This window comes from Stegodyphus dumicola, chromosome X2 (assembly GCF_044657685.1).
Source record: "Stegodyphus dumicola isolate Sdum_Otavi_A_Nest chromosome X2, ASM4465768v1".
NCBI lineage: Eukaryota > Metazoa > Arthropoda > Arachnida > Araneae > Eresidae > Stegodyphus > Stegodyphus dumicola.
Genome location: NC_140781.1, coordinates 56,700,606 through 56,714,169, shown reverse-complemented (window position 1 = coordinate 56,714,169; position 13,564 = coordinate 56,700,606). Strand labels below are relative to the sequence as shown.

General features: G+C 32.0%; 1 protein-coding gene across 3 annotated transcripts in view; it reads left to right on the top strand.

Moving 5' to 3' along the window:
- Positions 1-13,564, top strand: part of LOC118198631 (alanine aminotransferase 2-like) — a 77,824-nt gene that overhangs the window by 50,782 nt on the left and 13,478 nt on the right. For 2 of the 3 annotated variants that reach the window (XM_085808882.1, XM_085808881.1), the window contains 3 exons: positions 3,890-3,955; positions 7,590-7,745; positions 13,358-13,470. In XM_085808882.1, coding sequence (XP_085665008.1) covers positions 3,890-3,955; positions 7,590-7,745; positions 13,358-13,470 — 335 coding nt within the window. The remainder of the gene's footprint in view (positions 1-3,889; positions 3,956-7,589; positions 7,746-13,357; positions 13,471-13,564) is intronic. The other variant, XM_085808883.1, reaches the window with a different exon arrangement.

Here is a 13,564-nt window from a genome sequence, read left to right as displayed (position 1 = left end):
TCTCCACGGGAGCAAACAGACTCGACTTCCACAATATCCGTTGTAAATCTCTATCACATCCATCCACTAGTATCTGACGATGCATTTTCTTGATGTCTGCACTAAATGCGTACCTATGAGTGCGAAATCTGGCTACAGTAGAAAAAAACACTTGCTGTACAGTTCCTCCATTTAACAGTATAGAATTGAGAGAAACCCCATTACTTAGTTTAGAAGACGCATCAAAGACGACGCGGAGGAGAGCTGACGTACTCTCAGGACGAAAGATGGCATGGTGGGGGATATAATATTCTATATTGGAATACTTATCGTCTCTAATTCCTTCCATGTGATCAAGGGACAGATATTTATCCATAAATGCCTTATATACTGTTACCATGGTTTTATTTTTATCTAATTTCTTCCAAAGTAAGTTTAATCGCATTTCTGCTATTTCCTTCGACGTTCCCAACGTCGGCAGTTTACATTCAATTACTGGTAACCTTACAATATATCTTCCATTTTCAATTCTCTTGTGTGTAGAAATAAAATGCTCCTCACAGAATTGCTTTTCAAAACTTTTTTTCACTTACATGTTTAGCGTGATTTAGGACCAGGACAGGATTCTAATTCGAAGAATTGTGTGACAGATTTATCCAAATTATCATCTTCTGAAATTAACCCAGAAAAATGATAAGAATTTGAATTTTTAATCGAACCTGTCACTAAATAACCAAACACACTATTTTGTAACATTAGTGAACCATCAAATGACCTGAATCTTTCTGCTTTTAGCAATTCAAAAAATAATTCACACCCCCAATAATACATAAATTTTGCTAGGCATATAAAAAATAGGATCTGCTAATTTAGTTTCCTTTGGGAAATCTATTTTAGAAATATCAATTTTATTTGTAGGTGTAAGCTCCGTAATGCGAGGTAAATTTAAAAAGGATAAAGTCCTACACCAATCATCATCTTCATTTGAGATTTTTGCAGTTGTTTTGTTTTTTACAAAATATTCGCCTCCACTTATTCCCGTTATGTTTGTATTTACGTTTTTGCTTATTCAGTTCCAAAGCATCAGCCGCTTCAGTAGTTAAAATATTGTAGCTGCTTATTCCAATATGAGGCCACTATTCCTTTTAATTTTACTTTTTTCCCACATGTAGTTTCAATAAATAATGATCTTTACACAGCCACCCTGTTTGTTTACATTTGCTGGTTAATATGATGCCTAATACTTCCGCAGACTGTTGCGCAATTGAAACAGATAGGAAATCTTTTTCATTCTTCTCGGCGCCAATCGCCAATGGCTCATTTGAAAAAGTCTGAGAAACTTCGGGTTTTGAATCAATATGAATTAAACTGTTATGATCGGAATTTTTACAGATTCTACATATAAAAGTTGACTTGCATGGTTCTTTATGCATTTTAAAACATACGTTGCACAACTTCGATTCTTGAATTATTTGATTACGTTTTGAGACACTCATTGTAAGGAATTTAGAACATCTGTGTAAAGAATTTTTACGCGTTACAGAGAATACATGGTTTCATATTTTTTCTCGCTGTACTTACAATTAAATTCTTAGGTTTTATATTCCCTTGACCTGAAATAATATTTTTAGGCAGCACTAGTTACTGATCAGTGTCTCTATACAAACTTTCTAATACTATAAAGTTCTGTTTTCCAGAAAGCTTAATAATTCATCCAAAGCGGGTACTTCTTTTGTTTTTAATGTCAACTCGAATTGTTTACGCGTTTCCTTATCGATTTTTGAAGCAATATATTCATTAATATAGCATCAGATAAATTACTGCGTTCAAATTCCAAAGCCTTTAATGCGCGCAAATTATGTTTTATATTATCCAACAAATGATGTAATTCCCTGGGGGATTCATTGTTGATTTTTTTCATGATTTAATATATTTTGTATATGAGTATCAGCAATTGCTCTTTTATTTCCAAAACGAGCTTCTAGAGCTTTAAGAAGTGAATAATAACTATCATGATCTGTTTCTATTTGTTTTGCTTCTCCTCTTAGGTCGACCCTTAAATAATGGAAATGTTGTAAATCTCTAAGTTTATTATTATCGCCAATTAAAGAAACGAACTGCTGTTTAAAGCTACTAAAGTCTTCATAATTTCCCGTAAATATTGGCAGTGGAATTTCAGGTAATTTTACGTTACAGAAAGTTTCACTTTCATTATGAACTGATATACCACCATCTTTAAGTTTTGAAGTATTACTTAATTTAATCGTTGAAAGAAGGTATTTAATTCTTACCTCCACATTATTCAGAGATAAGTCCAGCTCTTCCATACTTTTCAAGCTTTCATCAATATCTAGCTTTTCACCAACGCTGCAGTAGTCGTTGTAGAGGTGAGTCATGCCAACTTTTAATTCCTTGACTTTATGTAATTTAACATCTAATTCAAGAGAACTTCCTTCGGATTCTTTGAAGTTATTCCCGCACTTGTTCAGTTTTGTGATTTTGCTTTTTATAACGCCTCTTTAGCGATTTAGTTGCGTTAATTTATCCATTTTATTTTTGCCGCTTTGAATGGACACTGATCTTCATCCTCGACGAACCACTATTTATGGACTGTATTCCGCTAGTGAATAATTTTATTCTTCTCCTCAATATATACAGAAAATGCCGCTAGAGGACTGAGGTGCGTAGGTGTAGCTGATGACGTAACAGGTATTATATGTTAATTAGCCAAGAAATATGATTTAAACTTTTAACATACCTTCTTTCTGTAGTTCTCAACAGAATACAAATTAGTTGTTTGTACATTTAGATTGTGGGTTTGAATTTTTAGATGCTAGCTTTTGGCAGCCTCATCTTGCTGTTACTTAGTATCTCCCCTTTTACTAAGTTTTATTTCGTCTTTAGCATTTTGATAGCCAATGTTCAAATATATGCCGTTAACTATCTTGGGCCAGCTTAAGTAGTCTATTTTGCGTTGTAATTTCGGACTACGTTACTTAGATGTGAATTTGACTTTATCTTATGTTAATTTAAATACCCACAAGTAGCGGAGGTTCATCTGTCGCATGAGCAGTGCCTTTCTGTTTATTTAAGAGTTATATAAAAAAGATTATTTTAACATTCTTAATTCTTGGTCCTTTGTTTTATATTAAGCGACAACTTGCTTCCAATCTAGTAGAGTCTGAAGGGTATTAGCGCAAGTTTCTAAGTACAGTAGAATCCTACAAAGTTACTCGTTTGAAGGTTGTTACTATATGGAGCGGTGAATAGTATAATAAGGATGCAAAAAAATGGTGAATAGTACATTAAACTTGAAGCTTGTACCTTTAATGTACTATTCATCACTCCATATAGCAGTAACATACCACGTTTACTTTAAACGTGTAACCTTTTTTTTTTTTTTTTTTCATTTCGAATAAGATTCACGCATTTGAGCTTATATCAGAGTTATATCAATTCAGTGCCATTTGTCTTTGATGATTTGTAGTGGAAAATATTCAGAAAAGAAACCTTTCTAAAAGCACTCACATTAGAACCGCTATCGGTAAGGATTCTGAAAGCCTTCGAAACGAAGAGCCGATTGTGGCAATAAAATGATCCTAATCGGTAATCTGCATCTTTCTTCAATTTGAAGATATGAGTTTCCATTGGCACTATTTCGCTTCTCCTAGCCATGATACTGTCATCACATGATCCAGATAAGGTTTTAACCATATTTTTGACTCACTCTGTACGCAACATGCGCAATCTTGCTGTTGTTTCTTTAAATGTAATTTGCAGTTATGAGCACATAAAGGTCCTCAAAACATTTTATGCAATCAATGAAGTATTTAACGCTTAATAAGCGAAATATTATTGCTTTCGTTTAAGACCAAATATGTTATAAAGCTATGATACTTGTATTTTCTAGATAATTATGTACTGCATAACGAATCCACCGCAACGAAATGAGCCTTCCTATGAGCTTTTTGAACAGGTAAATCCATACATTATTTTATAAGTAAATTATATTAGAAATATTGTATGTTTACAAAACTTAGGACTGCATAAATTTTAATTCAACTAATGAACAGTAGCAAAGCAGTATTAGGAGAATAAGGTTTTGCATGTAGTTACAATTTTTCCAATGTTCTTAGTCAGGGATACCCAGCATTTTTATTGCATCGACCCCTTTTGAAAGAATGGTTTTTGTAAACTATTCTGAGTCCACCAGTTCGGTCAGGCTTGACGAAAACATTGTAACACGATGAAATAAAAGATTCTAAGATAAAAGGTTACTTTCATTTATCTGTAATTCTGAAGACTTGATCTCTTCATCGGAAAACAAAACGAAATTTGATCAATAAGACATACGAGTAGTTTTTGTATTTTAATATTAAAAACTAATGAGATGCATCATTAAAACTATACAAAATAACAAGTCTAAAACTAGAAATCATCAAGAAGATAGCATTTTTGTTTTTATTTTTAAAAGGTTCGTGAAATTTACTGCAATCACCCACGCCATCTATTGATAAATAGGGAAGTTTCAGTTCAAATAGCATTTTTCGTCGTCCTCCTTACATTTCTCTCAGTAATATACAGCATACAACATAATCATAATACAAATAATTGCCCATAAATAACTTTAAGAAAAAAATTAAATTAAAAACGTAAGCAAAAATGTTTTAGGGAAAAGTCAGGAATGTTGGTTCGGTAACAACTTTTATTTTGAGATATTTCTCTTAGATGGCTTTTAATTCCAAAACCTAAGGACAGGACTTGTGCTTGAACATCCAACATGGGTTCTAAATAAGACTTGTGCTTGAAAATCCTCCTTCACTACAAACAATTATTCTTGCATCATATAGGTCGCAGGTCAGTGGTTCTGTCAGCTATATTGCGACATTCAAATTTTCAGTGCCTTGGAAGCCGCCATCTTCTTTCAAATTTTGCAAATAGTTTATCATATAGCAATATATCTTCAGAGGAAATAACCACCCTTTTCAATAACAGGCATCGGTGTTAAATTATCAGAATAACAGAATTATTTTCAGTTCATTGTCGATGTAAAAACTTCAGTTTCAGAATGTAAGCCGAAGACAATCATTCTAGCTTCAATATGCCACTTCCTGGCAGTTTGTTTTGTGCGAATTTGAACAACGAATATCTCCTAACCAAGAAATATATGTTTTCAAAATTTTATTAATTGTGTCACCGTAGGGTTTTCAACTTCAAGAAAAAATTTTATCTGAATATTGTTTTTTGCGTCTTAATATGTTGTTTTTAATGTCTGATTTAAGGGTTTTTTTTTAATTCATATTAGTAGTCTGTCAGATATAGAATTATATATGTAGTGGTCCATGAAGTTCTAAGGGTTGACTACCGCTGATCAAAACGACTTTATAAATTCTCACGGGAGAGAATTCCCGTCGTTGCCAGGCTTGGGCACATGATTGAATGCAAGCGACTTGATATCCGACTTAATGACAGACTACATTTTAGTTTTGATCGTAAAAACGCCGGCAACGGAATCCGGGGGCCTCGAAACTTTTTTTCTCCTACCATCAACCTCTTTTACAAATATCAATGACTTTTTCAGGATTCGAATCCGTGCTCGATGAGATGGAAACGCCCTACTAACCACCATACCGAATAAAAATGCAAGCGAAGTGATGTTGATGAGAGAAATCATATAAAAACAGAAATGTTGCTTTCTCTTCAGATTAAATAATAATAATAATTTCAGTCTCTCTATTTCACTTTCTGAAGCAAAACAGTGAGTTTTTGCGGTCAGATTCGGTGTTGACTAAGAGTACTTAAATAATTTATCGCATCAATTAAATAGTAATTTTCCAACATTTCTATGAAATATGGGAAGATGCGCGTTTTCTCCTCTCAGGGGTAGACCAAATAACTACTGGACTGTATCTCTAGTAAAAGTCAGAAATGAAAAAAACTTACAGTAAATAATTCGTACAAACTTTTATGTCTAGTATATGTGTTCAAAATAAAATATCTTGAAGATAATGTTCACAATTGCACCAAATATTGGTAAAGATGCAATAAAATAAGACGATAAATCACAATCTGCATAGCTGAAATAAAATTACTTTTCTTTTCAGCATTTTACTTAAGCATAAAACTCAGAGCATAACCAAAACCTTTATATTTGCAGTTATATGATAATATTTATACGAAAAACCTTTGAAAACTGATTTAAAACATGAAATCTTTCAAATCTTTTTAAAGTTTATTTTTATATACGGTTTTTAACCTTTTTATTTGGAGTGTAAAAATTCATAAATTTACATGGACTAGTACACATATATGTAAGAGATAAATACGTAGATAATACACCAAGTTTTTAAAATTTAATTTATCGGCGAATTTCCTGTTTAACATTTCAGTGTCTGTATATTAAAATTAATATGCGCATTTTATTATCAATATTCAGAGCAATATCTTAAAGTATCCGTATGATTTAATGAGTAGATATGGCAAATGCTTAAATAAGTTGCGAAAGATTATGAGTATAACATTTAGGATTCTAATTTGTACATAAAATATTGGCGGGAACTACTACTCATAGCTATTGCTCGAAGAGGCAAATTTCCATTTTCTTAATTACACACGCACACACACACACACATTTATATATATATAAAGTTAAAACTTTTTTATTATGAAAAGAATATTCTGATAAATTAGGAGTACTTCTGAGCTTTGAACTTTTGCCTGGACAACAGAATTTCAGGAGAATTTCAGCAAAATGTTATTTAGCTCCAATTTCTTACACAAACACTTCGGTCATTTTATTTAGTTACAATTGTTATTTTAATTAAAGCTGCCTCCAAACTTGTCCTTAAATTTAACAATCAACTCTTAAATATTAGATTTAATGACTAGAGAGATGGGAATACTGAAATAACGGATTTAATGGCTCATAACGTCAAGTGATTCGTTGAATCTTCATTGACGCTGTCATTAAAAGCGCCTTCAATATAAGACTTACATTCGCATTTGGTGAAACTTATGTGACTCAGATTTATAAAAAGATGACTATTTTATTATTTTAAATGCTATTAGGGAATTTTGGCTGCTGGAATGACTGATGTCATGAATATGTTTTAATGCATTGGTTTGCCAGGTAATTTGAGAGTTTGAGCTTATACTTATGTTCTCACATGTTGCAGCCATAGCGTGTGATCCATAGCATCTTGAATATCTAATTAAATAGAGAGAGAACTGTGATTATTCATCTAAATAAAGAACGATTTTTTACTTAAAACTGTTCTGCCAGAATGACTGGTTTCAGTTGAGCTGTAGAGCTGTGATTATTCATCTAAATAAAGGATGATTTTTTATCTAAAACTGTTCTGCCAGAATTACTGGTTTCAGTTTAGCTGGACTTTCCCAGCCGACAAGAAAATACGTTAGCACCGAATCTTTTTAAATTATTTTTGTTATAGTTTGGTGGTTTTTCATGCATTTGGCACGAGTTGTATTTGAAAATACTCAAATGCTTTTCTAATAAAAAACTGAATGTAAAAATGCCAATCAGTTCCTTTTAAGTAATCTACTGAACTAATCATTGAGACAAATATACTGATATCTTAAATGTATTTTAGGAAAAGACTAGCATTTTACAATCTCTTAAGGAAAGGGCCCAGTATTGCTATGAAAAGTTTAATAGTGTTGAAGGTTTATCCTGCAATAAAGTAGTTGGAGCTATGTACGTATATCCAAAGATCGAGCTTTCAAGGAAAGCCTTAAAAGGAGCGCAGGTAAGAAATGTTCTTTTAATGTTAGGAATCACTAAAATTCACATTAACTGAGAATCACATCGAAGTTCTAAAGTTGTTTACGCAAATCAAGAACACTAGGTGTTATGTAAGGGAGGCTTTCGTGGAGGTCTTTCTAAGCAAAACTGACCCATATTCACGTTACACATGGGAAAATCACGATAAATTCTAAGCCATCGGCCCATTCGATAGAATTTAAACTCATATCGAACCAGTGATCAGCAGTTTTATTTGCTCCGTCACATACATAAAGAGATAAAATAAAATTTTATCATTAAACACACAAATTACTTTTACAAGCAACTGACAACAATGAAAATTTAATGGCAAATATAAAAAATATAGTAAATGTAACGGAGTTTTATTTATACGACTCTCTCCGGATCGTTATCAACCCATGTATTAAAAGAATTTGATTCTAAAAATTTCGTTAGAGGGCAGTACTTAATGTTTAAATGATACATTAGCTTGAGACAATTTTCAGATTTGAAGTAATACAGCTTATAGTCGTCAGAACGGTCCTTAGCATTGCCTTCCCCAACCAAAAAAAAAAAAAAAAAAAAAAAAAAAAAAAAAAAAAAAATCACGCTGTACAAAGAAGAGTGGTCGTTATAACGAAAGAAGATGCGATATGTTTCTCATCAGGTGGCGATTTTTTTCACCTTTCATCGCAAGAGAATGATTGTTATAATGAGCAGTTGCGATGACTGCATTTAATTCAAAGCGGTTTGTTTTAATGTTTTACTTCCCCCCCTCTCTTTCATTATATTTACGAAACATCTACTGAAGTAGAAGCATCCAATATCTAGACTAATGGAAATAATTTCAAAAACATTAAAAACAGCTTTTAAAACTTTCACTGAAAATAAGAAAGAAGGTAATCACTGGGGTTGACTTTTGTGTTTTGGCACATGGCCATGACAGTACAATTGCTGAGAGTTAGCGGCGACATGTTGCCAGGGCAACATAAATGCGAGGTGTCTGAGATAAACACCCGATTCAGAATGATTAAGTTTAAATTTATTTTGATTGGTTAATAAATACTAAGTTTCCGTTCTCAAATTTGGAATAATTTTTGGCTGAAGCGTTATGTAAGTGCCTGCATCATTAGCGTTATGCAAGAATCATATGGCATGAATTAATTTTGAAATGATGCAGTTTAAAGCAATTTGTATAAACAACTCGTATTTTTAGCGCAAAAAGAAGAAATAACCAAATTAAAAAGAAGAGTTAATGGATTATTGCAGATTAAAGTTATAATTTTGATTTATTTACTATTTACCTCTATATTTATATATGAATGTATATACACACACATATATATATATATGTGATGTACCAACTTTTGTCAGGAATAAATAGATTGTTGAAGAATCATCAATGTAGTCGTAGCTTAAATAATCAGACGATAAGTTTTAAAAAACAGGATCCATTTATTATACTTCAGGAGAAAATAGCAGTTACAAAATCAGATATCCGGAGTAAATAAAAAGAATTACTAATCACTTTTTGTATGAAGTTTACTGTATCGTGACATTTAAGAAAAAGCCTCGATATTCCTCTTGCGAGTCTTTTTATAGCCTCTGGAAAGGCGGAGCTTCCATGAAATGACGTCAGCCTCGTCAGCCAATCCAGTTCACTTGAAGTATTTCCAGAACATTCTATAACTGTACGTGTAGAAAAGGGCGGGAAAAACAACTTGACTACGGGGCTGTGGATTTAATTCCACGTACATTCAAATAAGAGAACGTCGCCATTAAAAATGAAAAGAATATACAGTTAGAATTTTAAGTGTATTCTTGACTATGGAAGTTTATTATTACAAATATATATATATATATATATATATATATATATATGTCATGATAAAAGCACAAGGAAAAGAAAAGACAGAACACTGTAGATGCGTAGTTATCCTATATTGAAGACGAAGTAATCTGATTGCGTCGTAAGCTAATGTGTTGACTTCGTAAATAAAACTTGGCAGTAGAAGCGATTTTAATTCCATTTTTATTTCCAATTGATATTTGTGGCCACAATCACTTTGCACTCTAGTCGTGCCTTTCCACAGAAGATTTACATTTTTGATATTTTTGAGATAGAAAGCAAGCCAGCGAAATTACATCTTAGCACAGTAGAGAGCAAAAGCTGAAGTGCGTAGTTATGCAAGATGGAGGCACGCGAAGAGAAAAGTTTAGGTTTACAACGACAGTTTCAGTTCTTAATTATTACGTCATCAGACTTGCGCGGACCATAGAGTGATCTAGAAATGACGCAATGCAGAGAAGTTATTACGATTTTAGAATAGAGAGGACGAATTAATGTTTATAGTTATATTATAATTCTGATTCATATATTTTTATCTTACATATTCCCTCCTTCAAAAAGAAAAAGACGTAGCGACAGAGAAGAATTAAAGCACAAGCAAATTTTAAAAAAATATAAATAAATAATAAAATTTTGATCCTGTAAAGTATTATTTATAAATATCAATTTTTTTTTAAATAGATTCTTAATTTTTAGAGTCCTATTGAATTTTTCAACATTTCAGTCCAAAAGTCTTTTTGTTTGAGAGTTCACATAATCATAATTCTTCAGGGAAGGTTCTTGTTATTACAGAATATCACAAAATAAACTTTTACTTAATGATTACTTATAAATATTTATGATATTAATTTTCATACTGATAAATTATAATTTAACATCATAAATAATAGGATTAAGATTTTCAGAATTTATGGTTTCACCTTTATCATCTTTCATTTACAATTCCTGTATTTTACCTACTGGAAGGCCTCGCAATACTAAACAAACATATCCATCAATAGGGCTGTCCTCTTGAGCTAACCAGTGTGTTCTCTGCACTGGTGGCCCAGGGTGCCTAGACAGTTACTTGAAAAGACCTCCGTTCCTTGCATTAAGGTAACTGGCCTTTGAGAACTGCACTAATACATTCCATAATAAAAAAATATAATACTAATAATAATAATAATAATATAAAAAATTTACATGCATTCATAAAATGAGAGCCTCCAACATTATCTTGCATGAAGAGGGTAAAAGGAACAACTGTACAGAGGTAATAACAGGCCTCTGTTGAAGGAACCAGTACTCCCTCGACATACACTATACTTAACATACAATCACCCATAAATTTAACATGCATTTACCATAATTTCATATTACGTATCTGTAATAATTTTACTTATTTTTAACATCTTTATTTTTAGAATAATTATAAAATTCGTATTTAAAATTCTCAACAAAATTTCAAAAACATAAAAACTTATCTTAATATCCTTCCCTATGAATAATTTAAATAGCTTAAAATTCGTTACTTAATTTGCTCACACATAATTATGAAAAATTAAAAATTAAAAAAATTAATGAACAAGAATTTCAGATTTTCTCAAAACAAATTGCAGAAATTTTAACCAATGTTGAAATGAAAACTATAGAATCCGCAGCACATTAAATAATTTAGTTCCTGAGCTAGATTCACACGAATGTAATAATTTTTGAGCTGTTGAAAAAGCAGAAGTGCAAATAATTTTCTGTCGCACATACTTGCAAACACTAACTCAGATCGACCTTGAACCCGCTGTAATGCTGAATTCCTAAACGGTAATACACTGATGATTTAAAGCACTTTTTTTCTAAATATTGTAGAGATCGGCGAAGCAAATTCAATATTCCTTTTCACTAGGCATTCGAACTTCTCAATTTATCGAGAGATTACTTTCAATCTGTAAACACTACACGAGATTATTTTTTGAAGCACTTGCAAAACACCGCAGCAGAAGAATGATCTGTTATTTTTTAAACACTGAAAAAACAAACTTGATGATTCACTTCTTTCACATTATCTTGGAGTTATCACAAAACGATGATTTGAAGAGCTGAATTAAATTTTCCATTGAGGTTTCAGGCTGCAGGAAACTATCCTTACCGGCTTAATTGTCATAATAAGAGCAAAGGAAAAAAGACGGAGCAGTGTCGATGCGTGCTTAGATCCATATTGAAGACGAAGTAATCTGATTGCGTCGTAAGCTAATGTGTTGACTTCGTAAATAAAACTTGGCAGTAGAAGCGATTTTAATTCCATTTTTATTTCCAATTGATATTTGTGGCCACAATCACTTTGCACTCTAGTCGTGCCTTTCCACAGAAGATTTACATTTTTGATATTTTTGAGATAGAAAGCAAGCCAGCGAAATTACATCTTAGCACAGTAGAGAGCAAAAGCTGAAGTGCGTAGTTATGCAAGATGGAGGCACGCGAAGAGAAAAGTTTAGGTTTACAACGACAGTTTCAGTTCTTAATTATTACGTCATCAGAGTTGCGCGGACCATAGAATGATCTAGAAATGACGCAATGCAGAGAAGTTATTACGATTTTAGAATAGAGAGGACGAATTAATGTTTATAGTTATATTATAATTCTGATTCATATATTTTTATCTTACATATATATATATATATATATATATGTATAATACTGTTTTCATGTAATCTTTTATGATTCTATTCCTGATAAATGTTTAATGCATTTATTTTTGAAAATATTTAAATGGATCTAGTATCCTGTTTCTTATAAATCTTTCATCTGTTTTCACAAAAACTATTAATCTATTAGTTATATTTAATGCATCTATTTTTCAGACTAATGTAGGCTAATGTAAGCCAGTGTAATGTAAGACTAAGGTAAGCCAATGTACGTTTAATACTGCCTATTATAAATTTTTAATACCCATCATAAGAATGTCTAATATCCTTGTAGTACATAACGTACAGAAACCATTAAAATAATCAGTCGAATTTTCGTTGACGGATAATGAATTTCAACGGATATTCCTCATTAGAGAACATGTCCTGAATCTTCGGACCTTTAAGTAGGAAACCAATACACTCCCATTTAGAGGACAGCCCGTGATAACAAACCCGCCGTCCAGTAAGTAACCTCTAACGACAGGTTCGACTATATTTCCAATTCTCACAACCACCCAATCAATTCCCATTGTTTAAAATTTACATTGTATTTGTTACTGAAGAAGGTTTAACATTTTAATCCCTTTTTAAAAACTGCTGTGTAAAAATGGTTTGCCTCTGTACTCATGATCTCCTTTAAGGCTTCTCTAGGACCTTTTGAATCAAATGCCTCATTATCAATCTAACACTCTGAACAAAAGTAAATTTGAAATAGTCATGAAACCTCTTATAATTAAAATAATGTTTCTGCAATGTCTCATTTGAAAAGCTGTCTGTCTCTAAGTAAGAAGATATGAAGATGTTATTCAGGCAAAAGTACATTTCGTGAAGTAGTTTTATACCAAACACGCAAAACAAGAAGTGCAATTACCTGCATTGGCAACTATTGAAATTTTCTGTTAGAAAATAAAAGTTCTAAGTGTTAGAGGACAAATAAAACCACTTTTTGATTAGAAGAATATCATAACATTTTGAAGAAACTGAAATGATGTGAAACTTATTCGACAGCAACATAAAGATTTTTTTTACATATTTCCTTTTGAAAATCCATTAATTTTGGCACCTGATTTTTTCCCAAATGTGCTAATTGTTTTCTTTCTAATTCAGAGTCGGAGGCAAAGCCCTGATGAATTTTACGCAATGGAGTTACTCGAAAGTGCTGGGATTTGTGTAATACCAGGATGCCTGTTCGGCCAAAGACCAGAAACCTATCATTTTCGGTAATCACATTTTATTCAAATTTACAAAATGTTAAACTATTTCATTGTTTTTTATTTCTTTAATTTAATAAATGATGAAAATAATGCAAAAGTC